We start from the raw sequence: 27,684 nt of genomic DNA on the forward strand, positions 1-27,684 counted from the left end.
TCAGTGAGATCTGCTTTATTCTTCTTAAATATATAAACAACTCATCAGACTAGAAGTCAGTCTATCAGTTTTCATACAGCTGAGCTGCAATCATGACCTAGAATATGGCTTATATTGTGGGCAGGTCGGTTTGAGGACTGCTTGGAAGAATCTGAAGCAGATGTGTTTGCAATGGAAAGCAAAGGCGACATTGCTGAACCATCTGGAGGAAGAGCTGTGGCTATTTCTGGAAACAAAGACGTCAAGTTAAAGTTGGATAAGTGTGATGTGTTGGTCATGTGCATCGGCGGCATATCTGGAAGCAAAGGAAAACTTGGCTGAGCAAAACCAACAGGCCTGGGAGGAGACAAAATGGATCCAAATCGATTGTTTAAACTTCCACTACTTGGCTTCTCTGTGCTTGGGTTAGGAAACATTTGATTGGGAAAGTAGGGGATAGAAATGTCATTGGAAAGGGTAGGGTGAGCAGGAGAGTAAGGTGGGTAGAAGGATGGCAGCGTATTCTGAGGATCAACCGGAATTAGAGCTGGTGTTCTAGTGGCACTTGGCTGAGTGACTGGTGGGATGAAAGAGGCATTGGCATTTATCGGTGGATTCATGCCACCCTCTGGAATAAAAGGGAATCCAAAATTCTGAGAGAGAGTATGTTGGTCAGGGGCTGCATTATCATTAGACACTTGAGGGCCGTCAGACATAAATCGGACAATGCTTCCTCTTTTTTCTATTGCAGACTGCTGGCGTCCAAGGATCATACTGCCACTGGTGGAAAGGGGAAGATGGGGAAGGCTAGGGTCGAAGACATTTCCATGTCTTTGATTTCCAGATCGATTCCTTTCGGGCTGACGTATTTTAGAACCTCCATTATCCTGCAGAGGATGCCTCGACCGCTGAGTAACTGAAGAATTTGGCTGACGAACAGAAGGTTGCCCTTGCTCACCATTTCCATGAGAAACTGCAGGGTGAGGGTGAGTTGACCTCACAACTCCATGCATGTTGCTAGAAACAGGCGTATTCATGTGGCTCTTAGTTCCATGACTGTCTGTCATCCTCATGGGATTAGACTTCTGCACAGAGATGTTTGGGCTAGTATTGCGACCCTGAATATCTCCCGAGGAAGAAGAACTTGAAAAAGGAATGTTCAGAGAACTGTTTCTTGTGTTAATTGCACCAATAGATATGTCACAACTCTCTCTACTCTGGCCATCACCATCTCTTCGGATGTGGACACTGTCCCGCGCTGGGGGACAGCTGTATTCAATTGTGGAAGAGGCACCGCACTGCGTGTTCCTTTGATGTTCTGGGATTGATCTTTGGCTTCCACTAACTTGATCTCCAAGGTGAGGGGCAAGTAAACTCTGCATAAAACTTTGGTGGCACGTGTTTTCATTTTCCCTTGACGGCAGGGTATTTCCTGTTGGAATACCCTGTACTGGCTGGTAGGGCAATCTCTTCTGTCTTTCTATTGGTGGCCCAGTAGTTTGACCAATTCGAAAAGCTTGTGACTGCATGCCCCTAAGGGATGACACAGAATTACCAATTTCGCTATTTCTTGAGGCCTGTACGTCAAAATTGCCTGTTGGTTGTTGATTGGGTCCAGCTGGCTTAAATGTTTGACAGTCAGAAAGCCGCTGCACATCTGAGCTAACTGTATGATCGACAGATAAGCGGCCCTGCATATTATGAATGACCAACCCTTTATTTCTAGAAACATCAAGATAGCTTCTCATTTCAAGCTGGTCAGAAACCCGAGGGCCTTGAAGAGATATTCCTATTCTCTGTTCTGAATTAGAGGGCGTCTTCCCAATGAGTGCCTCAGCAGAGTAGCTGGAAACTCTATTTCTTTCCTGCCTATGAGGGGTGCATGTCATGTCTGATGGTCTGGTTACGATACTCGCCTGGGACACCATTTGCTGCTCTAAGCTCCTTGAGGTCATCAGTCTCTGCATCTGATTGTGCCCCGACACATGTTCAGAAGCTGAACCTTGCTGCCTGCTGCTAACATCTTGCTGCTGTTGATGCATAATATCCTGGTTTATATGGCTTTGAGGGTGGTTATGATGGTTCCTGCTAGTTGCAGGATTTTCACAGTTCTTTTCAGACTGGGATGCTCCAAAGTGTTGCTGCATCTGCTGCTGCATTTGCTGATGGTGAGGATGAGGCTGACCACTCTTTTGCCGTGTTTGATCACTTCCATGGTGTTTTTGCTGTAGAGAAAGTTGTGTGGCTTGTGTTCCTTGGATGAGATTTCGCTTCTTTTGCATCTGCACCTCCTGCTGAATTGTTCGCTGTTGATGGACACTGTGGGGCTGAGAGTGGACTGAGTTTTCCCCATGAGTGACATGGTGCTGCAGCTGATACAAGTGGTGCCTTTCTCTTAACTGACCAGCCTGCTGTTGCTTTAAGTATGGATGATTGCTGTGAAGGTGAGATATGCCTTGAGCAGGAACATGCTGAATTGGCTGCAAGTGCTGCCCTGCCTGGCCTTGCTGTTCTGAAATAGATGGCTGAGAACCACACTGAACTTCAGTTTGTCTCAAAGCTGGTGTTACAAAGTTGCTGTTTGATAGGAACAGCCTATTAAGGCCATCCCCGTGCCCTTGACTGCTCACTGATGCCACCGAATTGGATGGATTAGGAACAATTTGACCGACCAACAACTGTGACTGATCAGTGATACTCTCTGGTGTTCGGTTCATCAGCGCCATCCCTTCAAGCCTTATGGGTGTTGTCTGGCACTGCTTTTGCCTCTTTGCTGTAGAAAGCAAAAGGTCATCTTGAACAGCCCGCTTGGCCGAGTCCTTACGACCTTCATGGTTTTGCTGCTTTAAGTGTGATTCGGGCAGCTGGGGAGCCTGCATGGTGTTTGCCCTTATAGCATTCAGTTGTTCCTGTGCATATTCACTCATCATAGTGGGTCCTGGCGACTGATTGACGTATGTGCTAGACGGAAGGGAGAGGCTCACGGTTGCAGGGATGCTCGCTGGCTCCGAAGACTGGGATAAACCTGAGCAACTCACAAGGGGATGGACAATGCGACTCTGGTGTATGAGATTATTCACACTTAAACTTGTTAGGCTTGGTGACTGCGAAGCGGAAATCTGCAAAGACGTGTTTGATGTTTCCACACCTCCTACAGAGCAGCTTGGCTTCTCAACCTGTCTGTCAACATTTGTCTGTACTGCATCCTGACTACTGAATTTGTTTGGTGCTGCTTCCAGTGGTCCTGCATTGCTCTCTTTCACTGGCTGAGTTTTAAAAGGCTGTTGCTCTCTCTCCAAAGGTGCAACCTCAGTGGACTTAGAGATGGCATCCCTCATGTTAACTTGCATTCCTCCCCCACCTTTCTCAAGGTTTTCCTGGTCAAAAATAGCTCTTGCTGCGAGAGCTACAATGTCTGTCTGCTCTGAAAATGTGCAGCTGTTACATGTACTGGTTGAGGTGCTGCTAGTAACATCTTCTCTGGTGGTATCCGGCAACATTGAAGCTACTGAGAAGCCTCTACTGCTGCCAGAGCTAGTTGACATTGGGGAGTCTGCCTGCCTGCTAGCAACAAGGGAAGCACTGACTACTTCCTGATCAGAAATGCAGGAGTGATGCTGGGACAGAGTATCACTTTCTGTGTTCATTAGCAAGAGTTCCTGCTTCTCAGGCAAACTGGCATTTGATTCTGCTGATTTAGAATTTTCTATGGGAAAATTAGAATGCTCCCCCTGACTGGTAAATGATGAGTTTTTTTCCACAGGTGTTCTTTCCTTTGTAAGATCAGAGAGCATTTTGGTTAGGCCCTGTCCTTCTAGCAAGACTGCATCTTGTATTACCACTGAAGAATCCTGCACAACATTGCAGGACTCCGAAATCGTTCCTGCCTTGGAAGCATGACCCACTGTGCTGCTCTGTGCTGCTGATGTCCCAGCAACCTGAGAATGTGTCACATGTGCTTCAGTACTAGAGGATGTTAAGGTGCTGGGGTGTTCACAGGGTTTGGGAGACTCTGACAAGACAGAGCTGGTTGGTGGATGGTTCTGAGACCCACGGGTCTGCTGGTGAGGAGCAGCATCTTTGGCAGCTGTCAAGATGAGCACTGGCTGCTCAGGCACCACGGACTCCGGTGGTGAGGAAGTGGGTGCCTCTGCTGAGGCTGGCTCAGGGACAGGGACAGAGCAGGTTTTTGCTGCCGGTTCAGAGCTTGCAGTCTCTTTGGAACAAGAGTCAGGAACTTTGACACCACTGGATGCTGCCACACTGCTTGCTTGTGGCATCGTTAAAGCTTGAGATACTGCTGGAGAGCTTTCAGGCAGCCCCTCACCATTTGAATGCTTTGCTGCTGTGTCCACAGAAGAGCAGTCCACCTTCCCTGCATCTTTGGAAGGAACTGCTGGGCAGGATGTTTTACTGGTGACTGCCTGGTGCTTCTTTGCACTAGGCTTTTTGCTTGTCCTTTTTGATTTTGCATTGGATGGCAAGCCAGCAGTCACTTTTTTGGGGGAAGCATTTATTGAATTAGATGCACTAGTTAATACTGAAACCTCTGCAGGTACTGAAGATGCTACAGAGGCTGGTAAAGACACACAATTAACTGTGGCAATCTGGTTACTGACAGTCGTAGGATTAGTAGGATGGCTGAGAGACAGGTGTAAGCAGCTCTGCCCGGCCATTTGCGATATGCTTTGATTGAGATTAGCTAAAGCACCAAATGTATTGAGGGCAACATTGGTATTTGGATCTTCGCTGGTGGTGGGTTGAATGATTTGCATAGGGGCTTGATTTGAAGCTCCAGAGGATGACATCACAGGCTGCAACGCAAAAAGCTGCCCGTTTAATGAGATAGTTTGAGGATGCTGTTGACTGGACATTGTAACTGAAAACGTCTGTGTAGAGCTAGAAGATGGCAAAGAAGATGGTCTTGGTAATATATGGACAAGGTGTTTTCCTCCAAAAGTCTGTGGAAGAGAGGCATTCTGTATGGAGCTGCTAGAGTTCACAATTGCAGTTGGCCCATTCACAGGAACTCTTACAGCAGCAGAAGGCTGAGCAGATAGGAGAGGAAGAGGATTCTGATTAGCAGCTTGAATGATTACAATTTGCTGACTAACATTTTGGCTAGGAACTTCTGCTCTCACAACTGGAGGGCACGGAGCATGGTTTGGAGGCTGGAGAATTATGACATTCTGGTTAGCTGGTGCTCCTGCAACAGCTGATGCAACTGGCTGAGCCATCTGAATCACCTGCATAGCTGAGTTCAATGGAAGGATATTTCCTGCAGCCTGAGTTTTAACCTGTGGCTGGCTGATTAATGGCTGCAGAGGTAAGGATGGGCATGAGGGCAAGGTAACTACAATCTGTTCAGCTGCCTGACCATCCCCAGACAGAGAAGTATTCAAACTGATACTTGTAGTCAAAGGCCTGCTGTGAGCAGAACATACAGTACCAGCACCATTAACTGGCTCATTTAATAGTGCAGTCATTATGCTGGATGGAGTTTGGCTTAGTGGCTGAACAGTATTTCCTGCTAGCTGCAAAGTTGTCCATGTGGTCTGTGTGTTTCCAGCTGAAGGCATTCGTGTAAGGCTACTCATGTTTTTCAAGTCTGAAGTGCCAACACCTGAAGAGCCTGAAAAGGACCAGCAGTTCTCCAGGGGACTGGCAGGCAGAGTGCTCATCGCTGTCACAGCCTTAACTCCTTCTGCTGCAGAAGACACAGGCATTCCAGCACTACTTACTGAGTCTGTACTTTTGAGGACATTTACAGAAGAAAAATTATCTGCAGTTGACAGTCCCGCAGATGGCACACAAGCTGTGTCCGTGGTTGAAATGACAGAGCTTTCCTGAAGGTCACTCACAGAACTGTGTGTATCTGAACAAGTTGTATTCACCTGTTGAACTTGGGAGGCTTCTGTGGAGGCACTGGTGGGAAGGCTGCTGGTTCCCTGGAGGAGTGTTTTCTTCGTTAATTTAGTGCCCTCCTCGTCATTTTTACCTTTGGGGAGATTTTGATCATTCTGTTCTGCATTACTTGAAGAATGTTCCTGTTCTGTTCCAGACTGTGATGCACTCTGCAAGCTGGCAGTAGTAGCAGTGATGAGCACACCTTGCTCATTCTCGGGGGTGGAAAGCTCAACAACATTCCCTGCTGGAGTTGTCTGAGCAGATGCTGTCTGTGACCATGGCTTGTTTTCTGCAGGGTAAATACCAGAAATCGTCACAGGAGTCACTAGGTTGCAAGTTCTCTGGACTGGCACAACGTTGGCTGTTTGCTTTTGTAAATTATGACCAACATTAAATGTTATTCCCTGGACAGATGCTCCCTGGCTATTTCCATTGGGTTGACTCCCATTTGAATAGACAATGATATTCTTTTGAACCTGGTCACTGGGAATAACAACTGAGACCTTTGCATTTTTGAGATTTCCCTTCCAGTGGATTGTAGGGTCATCATATAGGCAAATGTCATTTGCTTTCAGTAGTTCGATGTATCTCCCATTTTCCTTTTGCAGTTCATCCAGCTGTTTCCGGAGTTTTTTTATCTCTTCAGCTACAAAACAGTCAGAACACTCAATTACATCAGCACCAGAGCAAAAACTAGGTAATATTACATCATGACTTGGGGAGTAAATACTAAGTAGTACTGAAATAAACTGCAAATAACGTACGCTCTCTTCAAATGGTTAATATAACATAAATGAAGACTCTTATCCTGACAAGCCTCTCTACTGAGCAGGAGAGTGAATAAACTTCACAGGCTACTCTGCTACAAATAGCAGCATATGTCACTTTATTTAGTTAGAAGAAACATCAAGACTAACTCTGATGAAACCAAAGACTAATCAAATTGTTTAATTACCAAAGCGAAGATGAGCACATACATTTATCTTTTTTCTTTTCCCTGCTCCTTTTTAAACAGTAAAACTGTTTTTATTTAACTGATCATCTCATGGATTTCCAGGAAAAATAAGTATCATTACATCTAAAAATTATATGCAAAATAAAATACAAAACACTTATGTAAAACCACAAAAACCCGCAACGCACTTGAAGATGGCTCACGTGATTAGGAAAATCACCTAGGTTTTTCAAACCAAATTATATTGACAAGATAGAACCCAACTATTTAGAATGTCACCCTATGAGTAGAAATAAAGATCACAAATGGCAACATGAGCTCTGAGATGATTTCTGTCTTACTTCTATCACCATATTTTTACACATCTGTTCAAGAAGATTTTATATGATGCTCTATTTTTATAAACTAGGCTGTTATCACTTTTATGGCATTTGAAAGGTAAAAAATATCATGAAGGAAAACTATTTTTTATGAAAAAGATGTAACTGAAGTTTGTCAAAAATCACTCTGGTCACTTCAGGAGGAAAAAATCAGGATGGAATCTACTAGATGATGTTACATCACTTATAAGCTCTGTAATTACATCACAAAGCAATTGCTTCATTATCTTGTAGCTATGTGCAAGAACATGTCCTTGGGCATTTCATTGGCTTCTCTTTTCAACATATTCTAAGCAGCTGAATTTTCTGTATGTGCATAATGTCTTGGGATTCCTAAGTTTGTTGATTCAGGCTTTGTTGCTAGTCCCTGCTAAAAGACACACAGTGGAAGTGAGTGACAGCAATTCTAGAGCTTCAAGTGCCATCTGTACTTACCCTGTTCATTGTTCCCTCCATTTAACAGAAGTTCATCATTTTGTCTTTTCATTTCTGTTATATACTTAAAGGCCTGATCCAGGATCATGTTCTTGCTCTTGAAAAGAAAACATATAGAATTAGGAGAAATTCTATAATTGGTAGATACATTAATGATACATTCATGATACATGATACACTTTCTCCAGGATGTCTTTTAAGATGTGCCAAACTGAATGATTCTCTGAACATTGTTTGGTGAGTTTGTTGGTTTTATTTAGTTTTCTTTAGGTGTGTTTTTTTGGTTTGGTTTTGTTTCTTAAGATGAACTACAGGTTTCATGAGTGATACTGACCCTAAAATACCATGAGTTTTTACAGAATAACATTTCCAGTGTTGGAACTGACATTTTCTGATGCCTGAAGCCGTAGAGCCCGAACAGCAATCACCATTTTTTGCTAAGCAGCCTAAAATTTATGTTCACTAGTAAATGCATACATCACATGCAAATTCCAGGATACTGCCTTGTAAACGAGGAAATTCATTAGGAAAGAAACAAACATGGAACATGGAGGTGTATGCATAATTCTGAAAGTAATATACTGGAGAACATGGGAAGTGAAAATATCCCATAACCCCTCCACCATCTGCCTCTTATGGAACTACATTTATTCTGCCTGCAAAACCTCTTGTTCACTTTTTAATTTTTTCTACTCTTCTGTAGGAACAGCCTCTGCTATAGACTGCTCTGTCTTGAAAAAGATGCTTCTGTGCATCAGCCTCAAACCATTTGCTTTGCTTCATCTTACACGACAGTGTCTAAAATTACCATTTTTATTTCACTTTCTGAATTGCTTTCATCACATTATATGAAAAATTACAAAAATAATGACACAGGCATGCTAAAAATAATGTCCTGTTTACCTCTTAGGACATTAAGTGACCAGCACCTCCACAGCTGAAGAACCCATAGTTTTCACCACTCAGGCATCATCCAGACTACATTAAACAGCATCAGTAGAAAATGCCTTGACAAACATTATCATGCAATGCAACCACCAACCCCCTGGCCAGATCCAATCCACTTCTGTCAAGCCTGCCACCTCTCCTACACAGGAAAGGGTGAACAGCTCTCCATCCCCTTGATGCAACAGGGGAGGCAGCAGCCCACATAGATTTTTTTACCTTCTGTTTTTACTAATGTTCAGGCACCCCGAATGAGAACCTGGGGAAGCTGTGAATCAAATGCACAGACAGGTATCAGCAAGCTCATCATTATGGGCAAATTAGCCTAGCTTATACCTGCTCAAAATCATGCATGTATGAACTGAGGATAAATTCATCCATGTGTCCAGCTGGAGCTGTTTCGTTCCTTCAGCAGTCATACACATCACTTCCAGATAAAAAGCTCAAAATCTGTGAAATTACACTCATGTAGCCCTGGACTACCAAAAAGGAATTCTATTACACATGATTTTTAAAATATTAATAACAGGTAAGATTTTTGCGCTATTAATTCAGGCACTTTTGCCTTGTGCCCTATGGGCAGTTTGCCCATAGACAAGTAGCAAGATGCATATTTATGCATATTCTTTAGACAAGTAAACACACAAAAATTTTACAGGAAACCTGTATGCATTTATGAATGGACACTCACCTGCTTAAGTGCTGGAGAGCAGGGAATGAGTTCTCCAATTCTGTTTATCCCAGCATTAATCTTCTTCTTTCGATGTCTCTCCACTAAGCAAAAATAGTATGGGTTGTGTCATCTGATAGGGCAAGTCAGCACAACAGGAGCACAAACAGTCCCAAAGTAAGGGCTCATAAATACATTATTTCATGACATATTAGAACCCTTAGTAATTTGAGAGAGGTAAAGAATTCCTCTAAAGTAAACCTCAGTTACTAAATTAATACTCGGTGGAATTAAGAGATGTAACATAAGCAGCAATACCTTCAAAAGGTGAGGATGTTCTGGACCCCTTTGCGGAAAAGAGGAGTTACTGCAACTCAAAATTTAGCTTTTGACAATGCTGTCTAGCTGAGTTTTATGAAACCCTTTTCACAAGGCAGAAAGATTAATTTTAGGCATACAGAAAACAAAGGAACCAAGAGTATGGAAAAAATCAGTTGCAGATTTGGGATGGAAATCTTGGTCTCTTAAATCCTAACATCAAATTGTGTGCCAAAAAAGAAATAATTTAGATTTTACCAGTTTTCAATCTTAATTTTAGATCTATACTGATGTAGCAGCCAACACTGAATATAGCTGAAGCTCGAGCTATATGGACTATCAGTTACTCTTTTTTATGCTCAAAGGTAAAACTGTCCCGTAAGGCCTAACTATAACTGGGATTAAAGAAAATATTTAATGAACGGTATTTCCAGTGAATTACCTATTTTGGAGAAGGTCAGAAAATGCTTCATTTACAGTCTTCTACTGACACCATGTATCTCTTCACAAGGCTTAAACACAGGCACAAAGGGTCTAGCCGTGTAAATATCTTTGGGAGTGTTTTTTTTCAGATGGTATAAATCCACCCATCATAGTCAGTTTCTTTCAAATACAGTTCAGCCATGTGTAGCTATTTTTCTGACAGAGATGCTTCTGGTGTACTTCACAAACTAAAACTATTAGATGCCTTTTTCCCTAAGGAGCCTGAAAAAATTCTGTCAAGGTTTTGCCAAGTTTCAAATCAACATATGGTTCATTCATTGTGCTGACTATCACCTTGTGGTTTGTGCAGACAGGCTGCTTTTGGCGGCACAAAGAAACACAGAGTGGCCCACAGGTGAGTGTATTTTATTGTGCTCCTTTTAAAAAGCATATAACGATTTAATTTAAACAGTCTTATTTCAGTAGTTTGTCACTTAAATTTACATTTTTTAAACAACTAAATTATTTTTTTGTATTTCAGGACAGGCTTAGTGGTGATGACAGCGACAGGCCTAAACATACGACACTACACACAGCAAGACAACTTCTCTTCTGCAAGAAACTTACCACATAAGTCAGAGCAGCTGTATAAACACAAAAGCACACAATCCTTGGGACTTCATTTTTATTTATCTGATTTATACACAGAGATATTACAGTGGTTGTAAAGTGCTTTTCCTTTGTTTTGATATTTTACATGCTTCTACTCAGCTTCCCTGGGTACTCATGACTAAGCAAGCTACAGGGTTGGAGGGAGCTGGTCCCCCAAACCTTCCAGAGTTCAGCCCAGTACCTGAAGGCTTTGGAAAGCCATAGACAAGTGAAACAGGAACTGAGAATCAGAATGAGGTTGGCAATCTTAAAAGTAAACTTGATAAGACTATTTCTTTATACTTAATTGCTAAGAAGTTTGCCACACCCTGGGCACAGCCCCACAAGCACTATATGCCACATCCTGCACATGGAAACTACTCAGTGTTTTTTCCAGTTGAATGTGAAGATCACACAGTACTGCTGTTAAATAAAAGAAGAACTGGAATCAATTTCTTAGGATGAACCAGGCCCCCAAGCCTGTCAGACCCTTTCCCAGTCCATCCTGCTGCTGCTAATTGCAGATGTCACCGGAGCCACACAATGACAGAAATAAAAAGGCTGCATGCTGCCCAAGGGATGTGGCTCCTGCAACATCCAGAGGGTCAACATACGTACAGAATTTCCGGGATGCCAAAGCCTAGGCTGGTGCCTCAGGGACAGACTACTGGAATATTTATAATACAGGGAACCTATAAAGCTCTCATGATAGTTATCCATCTCTAGCCTGTTTAACTGTTTGCCTCTTTATTTTAAGTGAGGTGGGAGCTATTTGCATGTGAATGCCTGTGCCTTTATCTTTCTTTAGAAATAAAACCAACTGAAACTACTTACTACTGAGTTTACTAGCAATGGAAAACTGGGGCATGGTCCTACTTTCATACTTGGATGTGCTACTGTAACCTTGTACTATGGAAAACAGCAAACTAGAGACGAATCAAGAAGCCATTCTGCACAGATATTATATGCAAGGTCACAGTAAGGTTTGGTAGGGTGGGTTTTTTTGATGTGATAAAACTCCTACAGAGGAACCTTCTCATTGCAAAATATATTTTCTTAGTTCAAAGCATCTGGTGCTTATTTCCAGATCAAACAACAAAGCATAATGTTCTTACCTGCATTATGTGTCTCTCGGTTTTTCTTTCTGTAAAGCATAAAGGGAAAACAGTAATGTGAAACAGAAGGGAAAAAATCTGCACACAAATGTCTAATTTATCGTTTCTGTTACAGCTAGAAATACTAATTACTATATTCTGCTCTGTGAACAAGAATGTAGTACAAGTCACATTCAGAAGGATTGGATTTAGACACTGGTATTAATTAGTTCCTGACAAGAATTCATTTGTGTTGGTACTTCAGTAAATTTCAGCATGACAAAGTATAGTATAATACCCCATTTGATTACTGTTACATATATTTACAGGGCAGAGCTTGATTTTTAATTTCTATGTTAGCAACAACTATCCAGTAGCCTCAACTATCGAACATTATTTTGAGTTCAACAAGGCCAAATAATAAAAACACAGAACTAATTTCTGAGCAACAGCATAGTTAATTATTTGTTGAAACACTACTTCAATGCTCACTAGATCAATGAAACAGGGAAAAATATTACCACAAAATTCATTTGTCCAGACACATTATCTTCAAACATCATACCCTCTGCGATCAAACATGCTTCCTCTGTGTAAGAAACCAGAATTACCGTTCCTCTGCAGTTGTCTTTACGTCTTCAAAATTCTGCCTAGGTGTAACTGGGTGTGTGAGAGTTGTTTTCAGATGTGTGCTTGGAATTTCTGGACGTATGGCAGCCAGGTCAGAATCATTGTGCAATGCCTGAAATTGCTTTGCTGGAAGTCAATAAATCCCACATGTGTACTCTACATATATAAATCACATGTACCATACACATGCAGTAAGACAAGTACTTTCAGGAAGTAAAGAAAAGCATGTGTTTTCTGGAAGAAATATTCCGGGAAAAAAAAAATACAAACTTTAAAAGGATTTCTGTCCAGCAGAACACTCTCAGTCCAGTTGTTTGGCTAGAATATGCAAAAAACAGAGCAGCATCTTCTGTTCTACTTTTGCACTCTTACAGCACTGTCCAAATGTAACAAGGAATCCAAAGTCAGAATGCAAGATACATCCAGATGATGTGCGAGTATAATTGGGCATGTAGGCTTTATGCTTTGAGTTGATACACATTAATTCTGGTAACTTGCCAAAAGTAGTGTGCATCTAGAGTAATTTGGACAATGATTACAAGAGAGTAATGTTACTGTAGACGGTCAGACCTGGAGCCATTTGCTAAGAAATAATGCTTAACGATGAACATTTTCAATTCAAATAAATGTCAACTGAAGCCAGCACATCTGTTGCACAACTATTCAGGAAGTGATGAATCTTCTGTTAACTGAAAATTTGCACTACCATAGCAGGAATGAATGCACATAAACTATAATTTTAAATGGTTTCATATTTTACAGAAAATTAGTTTTCTCACATATCAAAAACAATCTCCCACTCAGAACTGATTATACATCCTAAATATACACATGATTACAAAGGCTGGAGAGACCCAGCTGCCCTTTGATACCCATTACCAACAGAGAATCCAAAATATTCTATTAGTGGGGTAAAAAGGAGTCACAACATCCCAGATGACTGAAAAAATTTCTGTAGCCCAAATCAGTGATCTCTCTGAGTCTTCCCTATTGTACCTCATATCGTACATGTCCACCTAGGATAAGATGGATGCTGTATTTAACAATGGACTGAAGGATTCCCTGACAAATAAGAAATTAGTTCAACATGCTACTACAAAGGAACAAAAACTTGCAATGAGCTCTAAGTCACTTTGCTGGAAATTTTCGTCATAATGTTGCTGTTCAACCTCTAAATATATTTTGAATCCCAGCAGGGATCTGATATGCAAGATCCAGATTCCATTGGAAGCTGAGGAAGAGATTGAAATTATTCTGCCAAAATGAATATAGTGATCCCCCCAAGATCTACACGGAGTCTCCACAATCACACAGTCTGCACAGAACCACTGTTCCCCAGGTAGACATGTCTCAGACATATAATTCTGCATAGATAGGAGAAGAGAGAAATGGGGTTTTGCAGCCATAGTTCCTAAACTTCAAAACCTGGTCAACCCTTAGAACCAATACCCTTATTGGCAAACATTTAGCTAGACACTTGCTGTGACAGACTACAGAACTACAAAACAATCTGTTCCACAGAGAAACTCACCGATGTTGCTTCTTCGTAGGTGTCTCATTCTCTGTCATCTCTGGCATGGTTTCGGAGAAGAGAGCCTGAAGAAAATTGTGGTATGAATTAACAACAGCTTCACTCTTCTGAATTCTTAGCACATGACATTTATTACAATATCTTTGCCTTTGGCCACAAGAACAGGGCCATGCTACATTGTATGCACAAACCTATGATCTTGATGCCCAGCAGCTGATGATGCAAGCATTAAAAATTAAGTACATTCCCTAGTAGAGCACTATGTGGGCCCCTGCTGCCTATGATAAACTGGTTTCCATCTACTCAATTACTTCAAATATAAAAACAATGCTGATCCCAACTACTTTAAGGAAGCAAAAAGGAAAATTAGTTTATGATTGGTTTTTGAATGGGAGGAAGCACAACTGTTCCCAACTGAACATGCATTCAATTCCCAGTTCTAAATAAAGTGTGAATGCTAAGCAAAATAGAAGCTTCAGTGAAGATATTTTATAAAAATTATTTAAATTGCTCGTAATGTAGCAAACTACAAATTACTGAATTAACACAGAGCTTAAAATGGCCCAAACCGATCCCCTGTGTTCTCATATAGATAAAATTCAGATAAAAATAAAGTTATGAAATAAAGTTATACAACAGGTCCTCATCTTGAACCCATCAGTAGCCTGTATTTAGACAAAAAAAACATTATAAAAAAAAAAAAAGAAGACTAAATTAATGATGGCTCAACACGTATATACCAGAGAATTAATTTTAGAAAGCAAGTATGATGAAGCATATAGTAGATGACAACAGGAAAAAAAATAATAATCTGTTTCTTGATAAGGCTGAAGTCTGTATTTAGTTTCACGGTTCTGCTCATTCTCTCCCCCACCAACCTGTTATTGCAACTCTTCCCATGGGCCCTCAGACTCCTTGTGGATTCTCCTCTCCCTGGCTCCTCCTGGAAAGCTCATCTGCTTCTTTTAATAGGCTTTGTATCTTTAGGGTATTTGTTTGTACTGTAAGGAAGTTGGGGTGGTTTTTAATATAATTTTCAACACCAAACAGTTCTTAATGCAAACTGAGCCTACCATAACTGACACTGATGTCAAAACCAAGAGAAAAATAATCCCTACAAACCAGAAAGCCAGCCATCTATAGAGCTCCCAAAGCACTGAAGCATACACTTTGGAGAGGTCTCTGTGTATGTACCTGTGTATACCTGTGTGTAAAGTTATAGAAATACCTTTATTGTGCCAGAACAGAGCTTGGATACACTTCTCCAGTCTTATACTCTAAAAGGTTAATAAAATTTAGTGCTCTTGTTCAGTAAAGATTAACTGAGAAGGAACACCAAGGCTGATGCTGTTTACCACTCTACCCCTTCTTAAGTACTTTCTCTGTGCCTGTGAAGACACCGGATATGTTGGAAAAACCACAAAGTAAAATAAACAGGTGATATCCTGCAAATAGGTCCAGTGTGGAGAACACAAAGTGCCTGGTCTCTTCAGCAACCCAGTTCAACTCCCCCACCTACACAAGACAACAGTGTTCTCACCATCACAGAACTAAACACAATCCTCCAAAAGAAGTACAGCACCACTCCACTGCATGTTACATACAGTCTTCCCTTGCCCATCAGTGGGAGAACATCACTTTCTATTTGTATTTCTCCACATTGCTTTTACCATGCTCACTGATCATGCTCTGCATAAATTATGAAAAAACCTGACAGAGATAACAGAGCTTTTCACTGTAGAAGAACACAGTGGTGCAACTTCAGTAGTTTCATTCACCCTCTCATAATTTACCTAGTGACACTTCATCTTAAAAACAGATTTCTTCTCCTTTAAATCCATTTAGTTTAATTCACTAACAATTTAATTTTGTTTAAATGCAGGAAGACAAGTCCAGTTGGTATCTTAGACCCTCCACGCTAGTGAAAATTCAGAACTCTGAAAGCTGGGAAAGCCAGTTTCCCACCCAAAGCACCTATAACTTTTCTCTCCTGTGCATAGCTGGTGATGGTCAGTAGTACTCTCCCTGGAAGAGTTTAGCAGGTGTGCAATTCTGATTATTAAAAAAAAAACCAAACAGTAAATCTGGTTAAAGCTCAGCCACCTGCTGGCAACTAGAGGGATGTTCACACATACTTTGAGAGACTGAAGTCTACACACCTTGTTTCAGTGGGTTCTCTACAGCTGTGTCAAAGCAGATCAACAGAATCTATATCCAGCGAGACCATCAGCAAAGACATGAGCTAAAGCAGCTAGGCTGGTAACACTAGACTCTTGTATCTCCATCACTAAGGCAATATGTTCTTTTTCAGGTAAAATCAAGGGGGCAAATGGGTGATTTGATTTAATTTAATTTAGCATACAAAGTACTATTTCTGTGTAGGGGGTAAGGATATGAGCACGGTTTTGGTACAGCAGAGCTCACAAACATTATGTTTTGAAAAAGGAAGATGCCAGATTGCATTGTGTGGCAGTCATGTATCCTGTTTCTTCACTTTTCTGCACCACCTGTAATGACAGAGTTGATGTATCTATTATTGGGCATTACTAGACCATGTGTTCTGGAAATCAGATCAAAAAGATCAAAGAGCTCTCAGTTTCAGTGAGCTTAGCCTTTTTGAAAGGCTAACATATTCACCAAGAAACCATGTTTTTTTAATCTTGCAAATTCATAAATTCATACAACTTCAGAAACATACGAGTGTATTTTATAGAGTAAGCATTAATGTGAATTTAGATGGTCTGCTACCATGCAAAGCTGCAGGGAAAAGCACAACTGCAACAAGGTAAAGGCTGTACACAAATACTCTCCTCAGAAGAGCAACAGCTGTTTTGAGTCCACCTGCTTCCCCCTGCACACAGTCTAGATCATATCCACAAGCCCATCTTCACCCTGCCCCAAGTCTTTAGCCTTCAAACACAGGCTCTCCGTACTCCCATACTCTGCTCAGGGTCCATGTCCCCTTAGGTCAATTCTTATTCCTACTAGTAGCCTCTCTGTTTCCTGAAGTCACGACCTACAGTTTCCTGATTGCCTTATTTCTTCCTTCTTAGCAAATACCTTGAATGATTCAGCAATGCACAGCAATACATTCCCAATGTATTTGTAAAGACAGGCAAGGTCCTAGTGGAAGTTTATGCTGAAACCTATTAATACAGCCTGTAACCGTTTATTTGATCCTGAGGAAACAAGAAGTCCTAATTAAAAGGTGCCAAAGACTCCCCTTTCCTTTCTTCCTCTCCTGCCCTTTTTTAAAAAAAAAACTATGTCAAAGTGATAGCATTCCCAGATTATTTCTAGCCAGGATAGAAATAAACCCAAATTGTTTAGAAATTTCTTGTCTACCACCCATCTTTGCAGGTATTATTCAGCAACCGTTTTTATGAAATATTTTCTTCAAAACACATACACCCAGCAAAGTAAGCTTTTTAAGAAAAAAAAATGTTACTTTACATTACTTTATTTGGCATTAGGTTTCCACTCTTTACTTATGAAGTGTTTCCAAACTTAATTTTAAAAGAACATAACTCTTCTGATCTGCTATTTTCAGCTATACAAAACATTAGTCCTCAAATTAGTAAAGCTACTCCACTATTCTGTATGAGGCATAAAGAATCTTTTTAATATACAGCTGTGCATATTGTGAAAAACTACCAGCAATCCAAATCTTTCTCTTAAAAGTTCCTCAGCAAGCTTATGTTGGTACATTGCTACAATGTTCTTACTACTTTAGCACACCTTGAGCAGTTACCCACTATTTACAGCCAAGATCAATTCCCAGGCATAGATAATAACTACTCAAATGCTATTTTTTCCCCTGAAAGACAGTGTCCTCTTCATTTGAGTGACTGCTGGAGATCTCTTTCCAATCTGCCATATATTTTTAAAGAAGGTGAGCTTCAACCAGGGAATTAATCTGAGTTTTTAATTACAACCAAGGTGCCCTTGAGATAAAGAAATCCCATAATTTATTGCCTTTTCTTTGCCTTTATTCTCCCTTGAAACGCTTCTATTCTAATTTTGCATTTACCTTATAAAATGATTGCAGCAAATGAAACTCAAAACCTTACCTTTGTGATTGTTGACTAAGTATACGAAATACTTTTGTTTATAAGAGTAACCTGTTAAGCCTACTTACAGGAAACTGAAAAGGGTTGTTTTTCCTGGTAAAGAGTAAAAATCCCTTTGATATCTTTCTGGTTTCTGAAGAAACCAAGATTTTCTTGTTGTGGCACCGTGTCTCTTCATCCACCCACTCAACAACAGCTGGACCCACTGACTGACCTAAATGAAACCTCTCAAAGACATGAAGGTCCCAGATGTTCACAAAAACCTGGGACTGAGCAGAGGGCAAGAGAGGTCAGTGCTGACACCACAGGTAGGAGACTGGATATCACTGGGTCTGTGACCAGCTCCATAGCACGTATGTGCTGGCTGACCAGCTGGCATCAGACCAGGCATAACACCCATCACCTTTTGCCAAGCAGGATATACAAGGGACTAAAGGGCAGGACAGCCATCTCGACTTTTCAGAGCACTGATGCAAACCAGCTGACAGTTTCCTAGGGCAACCAGACTGTCCCCAGAGCTTCTGCTGAAGTTGAAGAAAACCAATGGCAGTGAGCTAAAACTTGCTACACAATCCACTTTTTTTTTTTTTTTTTTTTTTTTTTTAAGGTGTCTGCAATATTAACAAATGGAAAAAAACTTCGCTGGTTTTAGAATTTTTTCCTTGCCTCTGCAGTATGTTCAAAATAGAAAGTTATTTTCCAACAATAGATAGATATCTAATTATGATACACTTGACAAAGAAGTAAAAAAGGCTAATCTGATGGTGAAGGCTAAGTGGATACAAAGTGGATTGCAGACAGCTTCCTTCCAGAACAGTCATTACTTTTTATGTGGGTTAGCTTACCTGTACTAGATGACAAAGATTGTCTGTGCCAAGGCTGAGCGTGGTCCCGCCCAGTGCAAGAGCACCTATTGGTGAGACAAATCTTACTGGTAGCATGTTGCCTAAACAAATAATTTATTTTTCCTAAAAATAATTCCTAGAAATAATTCCTAAAAAAAACTGAAACATGTAAGTTATCTTGGTCTCTGAATTCTGGGACCAAAATGATTACTCATAACTGAGGAAGCCATGCAATTACGAAAGCTGTATTTGAAACACCAAAAACCCAATGGACAATAGCAGAAGCTACAGTTTCTGTAATAACCAGTGTAATTCTACCTTCTGATGTGACTTTTACCTCAAAATGAGGTATTTAAATAACAATACTTTTTCATAGGGCTTGAATATCAATTTAAAATCAAAACGAAAGTTTTCTTTTTGGTCACATTGGTAAATTCAGAATACTATTCTCTGCTTCATTTTTTTGTTTTTACCTGGGCTCTCCTTTGTTCTCCACCTACACAGGATCCTCACATAGTCTGTTTATAAAACTGCATTAGGTCCTGAGGAGGTATCAAGTGATTCTCTGATAGCTATGCCAGGCACACAGACACATGCTAAAACAAGTTGCTGCTCTCTCCTGAGGTTCCTAACAAGCAGTGCAAAACATCCTAGAGCTGAAACATCCAAAGAGCTTACGGGTCAGTTTTAAAATTCATCTTCTCTGATCTAAGTCATTGAAAACAAAAGAGTGAACTTCTTCAATGTTTTATAGCTTGGGGTATGAAAAAAATCAATCACAAACTAAGAACCTGTAGAAGGCTAATTACACAGGAAGTGATATTTTATCTACAAAGCTCCTTTACAACATGCATAAGAGATCCACCCTGAGATTTGGTTACAAATCCTGACCTTCCACTGTAAGGGATTTTCCTATGAATTTTAATGGATTAAATGCAAAAATGGCTGAGGTAGGAAGTATTCCAAAATAGTATTTTGGTTTTAAAGTTTAAGCTGATCAGACTTAATTCCCAGCTCCACTGTTAAGACACATAATTTCTAAGTATGTTCAGTTTGCAAGAATTAATGAAACTTGCCTTCAACTTTCAGAACCATGGAAACTGTCAACTGCATGGAGGTGTTTCCAAAGCACCTGTCCATTCTACTGCCACATCCTTCAGAACAGGCCCAGACATTATTCCAGAGGTGGTACTTTCACTATCACCAGCTGTAATGAGTTTCAAAAAAACCCTGCACACATTCTGCACCCAAGCCCAACAAAACCAAACAAAAAACCCCACAACCCTGCAATGTATGTTTCATTCCAGGCTCCTCACAAAAGGTTTTAGCAGACAGAAGGCAGCTCATTCTCTTTCACAACCTCAACAGTATTTTGCACCTTTATTCCTTGAAGGTTTTTTCTACATAAAGTGGGTCCACCAGGCAACTGCTTCTGTTCCAGGAACAAAGGACTCATTTTGTGATCTACATGTTTGACAGATAGTTATAAACAATACTGGCAGGGATAAAGCTGAAAACAGTTTCAATTAGATTTAACAGAGGAGAGAGATACAAACTCAAGATAATCTGAGCCTGGGCAACCAGGGAAAGCAGGTATCCTTTCTTATCAGCTGCTTTCCAAGAGGAAACTAAAAAGCAAGATCAGTGTGTGTTAGACACCAGAAAATGGAAGCACTAATTGCAAATCTATAGGAAACATGGATTCATTAATTCCACCACTTCAGGAACTAGTTATTCAGCTTAGAAGAATTACTGTACATGAGCTGTCCAGGGGTAAATAAGTAGTTCCAAAAGCACTAGACAAAGCAAATAAGACTACTGTAGAACTTCAGCACTGACAACAAAACAGAAATTAAAACCAGTTTTCCAAGTTATTATTTTGCAGAGGTCTAAAAGGAATAGGTAAAGGGAAGGGACAGATTTATACCATGATCTTACAAGTTTTACTTCATTAGAAAATCATTCTATAAAATTAAAATGCCTTCTTTTTCTTTCACTGTCCGAAATCACCTCTCTATTGCCACCTGAGGTGGCAATGTGACTGACTTGGCGAAGATATTTTGAAATGAAACTAGAAAAATGAGATCTCAATTGTGATCCTTAGCAAGGAACAGCTCAAACACATTAATTTTTCCAAGCTGAGACATAGGGTTTTCACATACTCAGCCAGAATAAAAAAGAAAAGCCACCAAGCAGAGGAAGATGGACTGTAAAGCCCCTTGAGATAATTTACAGATAGGACTCTCTGTAACTTGCCAAACATAGCAAGTATAAAACATGACTTTGACAGTCACCACTGCTTCAGATAAAAGCAATACTTAATAATCCAAGTCAGCTGTTGAGACTGAGCATCACTTTCAGTCACAGACTTAGACAAAAACAAAACCAAGAAGCTCTCAACTCTCCCCCACTTTCATTTAGACACCCACTAATACCTGACAGCTGCCTCCAACAGAAGTTTTGAATTTCAGCCATGGAGAGCAAGTGTTACGGGCATCACTGGTCAGAATCTTAAAGGGAGAGCTGCAGCCCCCAGCTAATATTGCAGAGCAAAGAAATTTCAACTCAGAAGTACATGTGCTGACTGAATGCTGGTGAGCACTACACCAGATAGAAATTATTGCAACGTTTTAAAATAGTCTGGATAGAAATAGTAGCAGCTGCAGCTGTAACTAAAGACAGCAGTGATAGACAACAGCCATGTAGGTAAGATGTGACTGCAGTGCTATAAATGCTGACTTCCTAAATTTTATGCACTCCTCTGACATTTTCTTGAGTTCTGAAGTAGGTTAGGGTATTACAGAATCATGAAATGGTTGAGGCTGGATGGGACCTCTAGAGGTCATCTGGTCCAACCTTCTCCTGCTCAAGCAGGGCCACCTAGAGCCAGCTGCCCAAGACCACGTCCAGATAATTTTTGCACATCTCCAGGAGCGAAGACTACACATCATCCCTGCATGACCTGCTCCAGGGCTCGGTCACCCTCACAGTAAAAAAAAAAAAAAAAAAAAAAAAATTATTTCCTGATGTTCAGATGAAGTCTTCTGCATTCCAGTTTGTGTCTACTACATCTTGTCTTGTCACTGCACAATGCTGACAAACACCTGTCTCCATCCTCTTTGTTCCCTCCCTTCAGGTATTTATCTTGATGAGATACCTCCTAAGCCTTCTCTTCTCCGGACTGAACAGTCCCTGCTCTCTCAGCTTCTCCTCAGAGGAGAGATGTTCCAGTCCTTTCACCGTTTTTGAGGCTCCTCATTGGATCCTCTTCAGTTTGTCCATCTCTCTCTCTTGTTCTGTGGAGCCCTGGATACAGCATTACAAGCATGGACTCACCAGTCCTGAATCAAGGGGCAGGGCCATGTCTCTTGACTGACTGGCACTGCTTTGCTTCATGCGGGCCAGGATACCACTTCCCTTCTTCATAGCAAAGTCATATTGTTGGCTCATTTTTAACTTTGTGACCACAAGGACACACAGGTCCTTTTCTATCAAGTTGCTTCCTAGCTAGGCGGCCCCAAGACTTCACACTTCCTCTTGTTGAGCTCCATGAGGTTCCTGTCAGCCCGTTTCTTCAGTTTGTTGAGGTCCCTCTATATGGCAGCATGATCTAGTATGATCCGAAATTAGATAAAATTCTCCAGCTATACAGAAAGTCTAAGAATTTACAAGCAAGAGACTTATGTAGAAGAATAAAGCATTTAAAATACAGATATCTAACATTTAAACAGCATCTCCAAATATTACGGATCTTCCAACAGTGAAAAAAATTGTATTCTTAATCTTGCTGCTGATCTGAAGTTGCCTGATGTTGACCTAGCACCATCTTATGATTGCAGTAAGTGAGTAAGAACTAGTATGGAGCAAAAGGCAATTTCCAACCAATCTAAGATTTGTGTTCAATTTCAAACCACTTCACTGATGCATGAAAGCAAAACAGAGCCCAACTTCAAAGGTTGGCAGCTGGCATGAATTAAATGTCTCATAAGCCACTCACTCACTACAGACCACAGATGCATCCTGATCCTCAAAATGAATGATGTTATTTTCACTTTAAAATTCACTTCCTTGAAGAAGAAACAAAACTTCAAAAAGTTAAGTTCTTCTCTTCCTATAGTGCCTTTACATTGCTTTGAATAGTGCCAGCAGTCCAAAGAACAATGTTTTCAATGATGCTCTCAGGGCATTGCAAACCACACCAATGACTTTCAGATCTCAAGATCTGAGAAATCTGCTAAAAGTTAACAGACCCACACTCTGATCATTGCAGCCTCACTAAAGATGGACCACAAAGAACTCATTTCGGTATGATTGTACTGGCATGATTGAGATGCACTTTCAGATGGCATTAATCTAAATTCATGGTGTTCATCTCTATCAACTAACCTGACTGAAGTTCAGTTAACTGGGTGAGAAAGGCACTTTTTAATAGGAAGCATGAAACATTTGTAACAGTCTGCTACTTTTTTCTTATCTTAATCACAATGGCACACAGCACAGCTGATGTGAGATATGGCTATCATATGTCATGGTTGCAAAAGTAACTCATTCGTCTTTAAAGTCTAATGCCACAGTTTCTCAAACAGCAAATAAACAGAGTTTAGACACAATTTCTCAATCCTGTGCACACAGCAGAATCACCTTAATGCTTACGGAGAGCACGACAACAGGGCCACGCTTGTAAAGTCAAACCAAAGTACTCTTTGGACACATGATACACACATATAAAAGCTGGAATTGTATTTTAACTACCAAGTTAGGTCAGTATCATAAACAGGGCACTGCACAACATGTCTTAATCAGAGAGTTGTGAACTTTACATGATGCACTGCAATCTTAAACAAAGGAAGCCATACAGCTCAGCCATTCAATCTGAAATATTTTCACTCAGCTTTCCATAGCGTGCACACAACTCATGTTATGATTGATAACCTTCAGAATAGGAAAAAGTGTTCCTGAGGGATTTAACTTGAATAAAGGAGTCACAAATACGACAGAGATGAAGAATGCTAGCACAGGAAATAAGTTATAAAGTGACCACCAATACCAAAGGTCAGCAGTCTTCAGGCTGTAGACAAGCATAACCCTGCCTTCAGAAGCCTGAGTTACAGCTGGATGGATTACGACATCATTAGGAACATTAAAGCTGTCAGATGCTATGCATGCACACATATCCATTTTCATTTAACTACCTGGTTTGTAAACACAGTAGGCATGCCCCTCCTCTAGTGTTTTGATAACCAGGGACAATGCTCAATACTGTCTCAGCTGAAACACCATGCTGTGATGCTTACTCACTGTCCTTCAAAGTGGCATGGATTTAATGAATTTTTTTACAAGTTCTTACAAAGCAAACAACTATGATTCATTAAGAATCCCTTCATATCAAATGCTACTTACACCACTCCCCAGTCATGTATCATTTATAAAGTTATTTTTAATACTATCTTGAATCCAAAACCTTTTTACAATAACATGAGCACTACTGTACAAAACTTAAACCACTGATCAGTTCTTGTAAAATCCAGCACATCCCAGCTCTTGATTTCCTCATGTATTTGTTTTCTTCTAATCCATAGTGTCCAAACTGAACCCATATATTGTATTATGTTGCTTACTATGTCACACACCTTATGCCAATATACTTTTCAAAGTAAAATCATATTTAAATAGATCCCTACTCCAAATCAATTTGTTGCCTAATTTGTTATACTTCTAACACCTGGAAGCTGGAGGTGTTCTTTTGATTTCAGCATATGGGGTGGAGGAAACCAACAAAAAAACAACCCACCAAAAGCAGTTCTTGAAATTCTTCCTTAATAAAAGCCTCAAGCACCCCCTACATTCATTTCTCCAAGATGAGACAAGGTGAAAAACGACTGGAGTACCCTGGCCAGCTGTGTCAGTAGAACACACTCACTGAAGTTTTGCCTTCTTGATCATAAGATGTCTTTGGAATTCCAGACTACGACTACACTTCAGTTACAAATGTAGAGTTCATGATGCACACAGCTGGAGCGTGCCAGGCACACTTCACTGTGCCACCTGAGTGACAGTCACTTCAGTCTGTCCCAGATCAGCTCCTGGGAACACTACTTGGAACACCAGGAATCAAAGCAGCAAAGCCACAATCAAGCATTTGCATCCTAATTATCTCTTTGCAGCTGTCAGACTCCTCCAGGATCCACCAGCAGTTTTCACCTGCTCCACTAAAACCTTCCCCTGTACCTGTAACTTAAGGGAATAAATAAACCTCTTAGAGAGTAATATCCAAATACTTCAAAGTTTGCAACTCTTCTCATACCGCTTCACATACCTGATAAACTATTTTGAAGATGTGCATCTTAAAATTGTGCTCACAACATGAGCATTTTCTAAGCTTATTTCCTGTTCAGTGACAAATGCATTTTCAGTTGTCAAATCTATTTCATCCCAAAATGTACCTACGAATTATTATTATGGCACCAATTGAAATTTAAAATTAAAAATTCTAAATCCTTAGAATAATAAACATCTCCCCACAGGAAGTTTCTTCCCTCCAATTTGTCTGATAACTGCATGCAGTTCACAAAGAACAAACAATACCCTGTGGTTTGTTAAAGTGCTATGCAATGTAATCACATAAATAAGATCGTCCCAGTGCACCGTATTGTAAAAACACTTCCAAATGAAACTATTAAATTATCTGACTTCTGAATGCTTAACTGTGCAATCATTAAGTTAACTTTGCTGATAGTATTTAATAATCATGTGTCTGGGTGGAGTTGAACAGAAGGCTAAGCTATCAAGTGAAAAGCAAAGATAAATACAAGTAAATTTCTGTGCACTTACAGCCAGAGACTCAGCACTTCACTACTCCTTTCTTCTCCTGACTTCTACATTTTTCCCTTCAAACTTCACAGAACAAACAAGCATTGTGTGCTATGTCTGTATTCAGCCACAGGTACAGTGATGGACTCAGTTCACCTGCGCCGTCTGTCACGAGGAGGTGGATTCTAGGTGTCTGACCTTAACTGCAAGCAGTAAATGTGACCTTATGTCACTTGTCAGATGCTGATTTCCATGAAAATAAGGACTTCAATCTCTTGTCACTAGCAAATTTGATTGAAATTGGCCAGAGAGCCAAGAGTACTAGGGGGAGAAGGAACAGAGTGTGTCCATATGCCTTCTTTCCTTAGGAGAACAAGGTGAACACACACCCAACAGGAAAAGTTAGTTTCCAGGGGCCAATTTCTGAATCAAAACCATGCACTTTTACATTATACTCTGAAGCTTACTAACTTCCATGTTGAGATGTCACAGAGAAGCAAAGCCCAGCACATTCTCTACCCTGGACGACACTGAAAAGACTTCACAGGTGAGATACGGAGCCTAAGCTTTGCTAACTTTCCGAACAACGATTTACGGTCAATTGCCTCAGATCATCAAGATTTCAGAATGACAAAAACACACTACTGCCCAAACTCCAGGTGCCGCCACGGTTACACTTTCCCCGATTACAGGCACCAGCACTTAGGGACCTCACTCGAGAAGAGCAAGAGGTGATCAGCACTCACAACCACAAAACTTCTCCCGGACCACAAGCCCGGCCGCCACCGCGATGCCCGAAGGAGCAACCGAGGGACAGCCAGACGCAACCACAAAGAGCCGCCGGCACTCCCCTACGAGAAGGCGGGGAGGGGGGAAGGCTGCACCTCCCAGGCCTGTTCCGGCTCCGCAGCCCGGACCCAAGCCCGATTTCCCCCCAGAGCGGGTAGGGGCGGTCGTACCTGGGCACACCGAGAGGCGCGGGCAAACAAAGGGCGGGCGGCCGCCTCCCGCGGCGCTCTGTCCCAAGCGGAGAAAGACGCGGAGCGGCCCCCGGCCCAGCCCGGTGCCCCGTCTTCCCCCCCAGCCGTGCCCAGACCGGGAGGCCCGCGGCGGCTCCCCGGGACTTGGGGAGGGGGGAGAAGGGAGGGAGAGAGGGAGGGGAGGCCCCGCGCGCTGCCGCCGTCACCAGGGCGACAGGGCCGAAGCCCCTCGCGCGCGGGAGGCGGCCGTTGCCAACAGCCTCCCGACAGCAACCGTCGCCGCGGGGGAGGGGAAGGAGAAGGAGGAGGAGGAGGAGGAGGGCGCCGCCGCCGCCACCACCGGCAGCCCCAGCACAGCTGCTGCGGCCGCTCCCCGTTCTCCCCAACCCCCTCCTCCCCTTTTCCTCCTCCTCCTTCTCCCGCCTCCCGCTCACCAGGCTCCGCTCTCAGCGCAGGCGGCAAGCCCACCCCCGCGGCAGCGCCCGGCACTCACGGGGGGACTGGGCGGGCTGAGGAGCGGCGGCCCCACCGCGGGGACCATTCTCCGAGCGGGCACCCCGTGTCAGCGCCTGCCGCTGCCTCCACGCCAATCCCACCCCCCTCCCTCCCTCCCTCCCTCCCGCGCAGCCCACCCTGCTGCTCGCACGCGCGGCGCAGAGCAGCCAATCGGAGCGCACGGGTTGAGCCCTCCGGGCCAATCAGAAAAGCCGGGTTGGGGAAGGCGTTGCTCGTCGCAAGTGGGCGGGGCGAGGGGTGGAAAGGGACCAATCGCCACCGCAAAGCTTGGCGGGACGGCCCAATCGAAAGCCGGGGAGGCTGAGATTGGCGTGAGAACCGTCAACAAGTTACGGTGGCCGAAACAGGAACTGCCGGAGACCGGCACCTCAGCTGACCAATGAGAGGCACGCAGGGGCGGGAGGGAATTCTTAAAGGGGAAGCGGCCGTCCTGATGCTCCGTGTGGCGCCGCCGGTACCTCAGCGCCGGCTGAAAAACACCCGTGCGCCGGGCGGCTCGGGGCTGGCAGGTAACAACTGTGTGTAGAGGGTGGGAGCGTTGTGGG

At 42.1% G+C, this 27,684-nt stretch overlaps 1 protein-coding gene across 4 annotated transcripts; it reads right to left on the reverse strand.

Annotated features, from left to right (window-relative positions):
- On the reverse strand, nt 1-27,222 carry USF3 (upstream transcription factor family member 3). Of its 4 annotated transcripts, XM_071761104.1 has the most exons (7): nt 16,074-17,424; nt 14,797-14,919; nt 13,919-13,983; nt 11,779-11,807; nt 9,293-9,375; nt 7,657-7,753; nt 1-6,532 (listed from the first exon to the last, which is right to left on the reverse strand). In XM_071761104.1, exons 3-7 carry the CDS (start codon nt 13,963-13,965, stop codon nt 72-74), a joined length of 6,717 nt encoding a protein of 2,238 aa, XP_071617205.1. In that variant the 5' UTR covers nt 13,966-13,983; nt 14,797-14,919; nt 16,074-17,424; the 3' UTR covers nt 1-71. The 4 variants fall into 4 exon arrangements, with proteins under 4 accessions (XP_071617205.1, XP_071617195.1, XP_071617226.1 ...); XM_071761094.1 differs by lacking the exons at nt 14,797-14,919; nt 16,074-17,424 and adding an exon at nt 27,117-27,222; XM_071761125.1 differs by lacking the exons at nt 14,797-14,919; nt 16,074-17,424 and adding an exon at nt 26,603-27,058.
- Between the last annotated feature and the right edge of the window lie 462 nt (nt 27,223-27,684).

This window comes from Heliangelus exortis, chromosome 1 (assembly GCF_036169615.1).
Source record: "Heliangelus exortis chromosome 1, bHelExo1.hap1, whole genome shotgun sequence".
Classification (NCBI taxonomy): Eukaryota; Metazoa; Chordata; class Aves; order Apodiformes; family Trochilidae; genus Heliangelus; species Heliangelus exortis.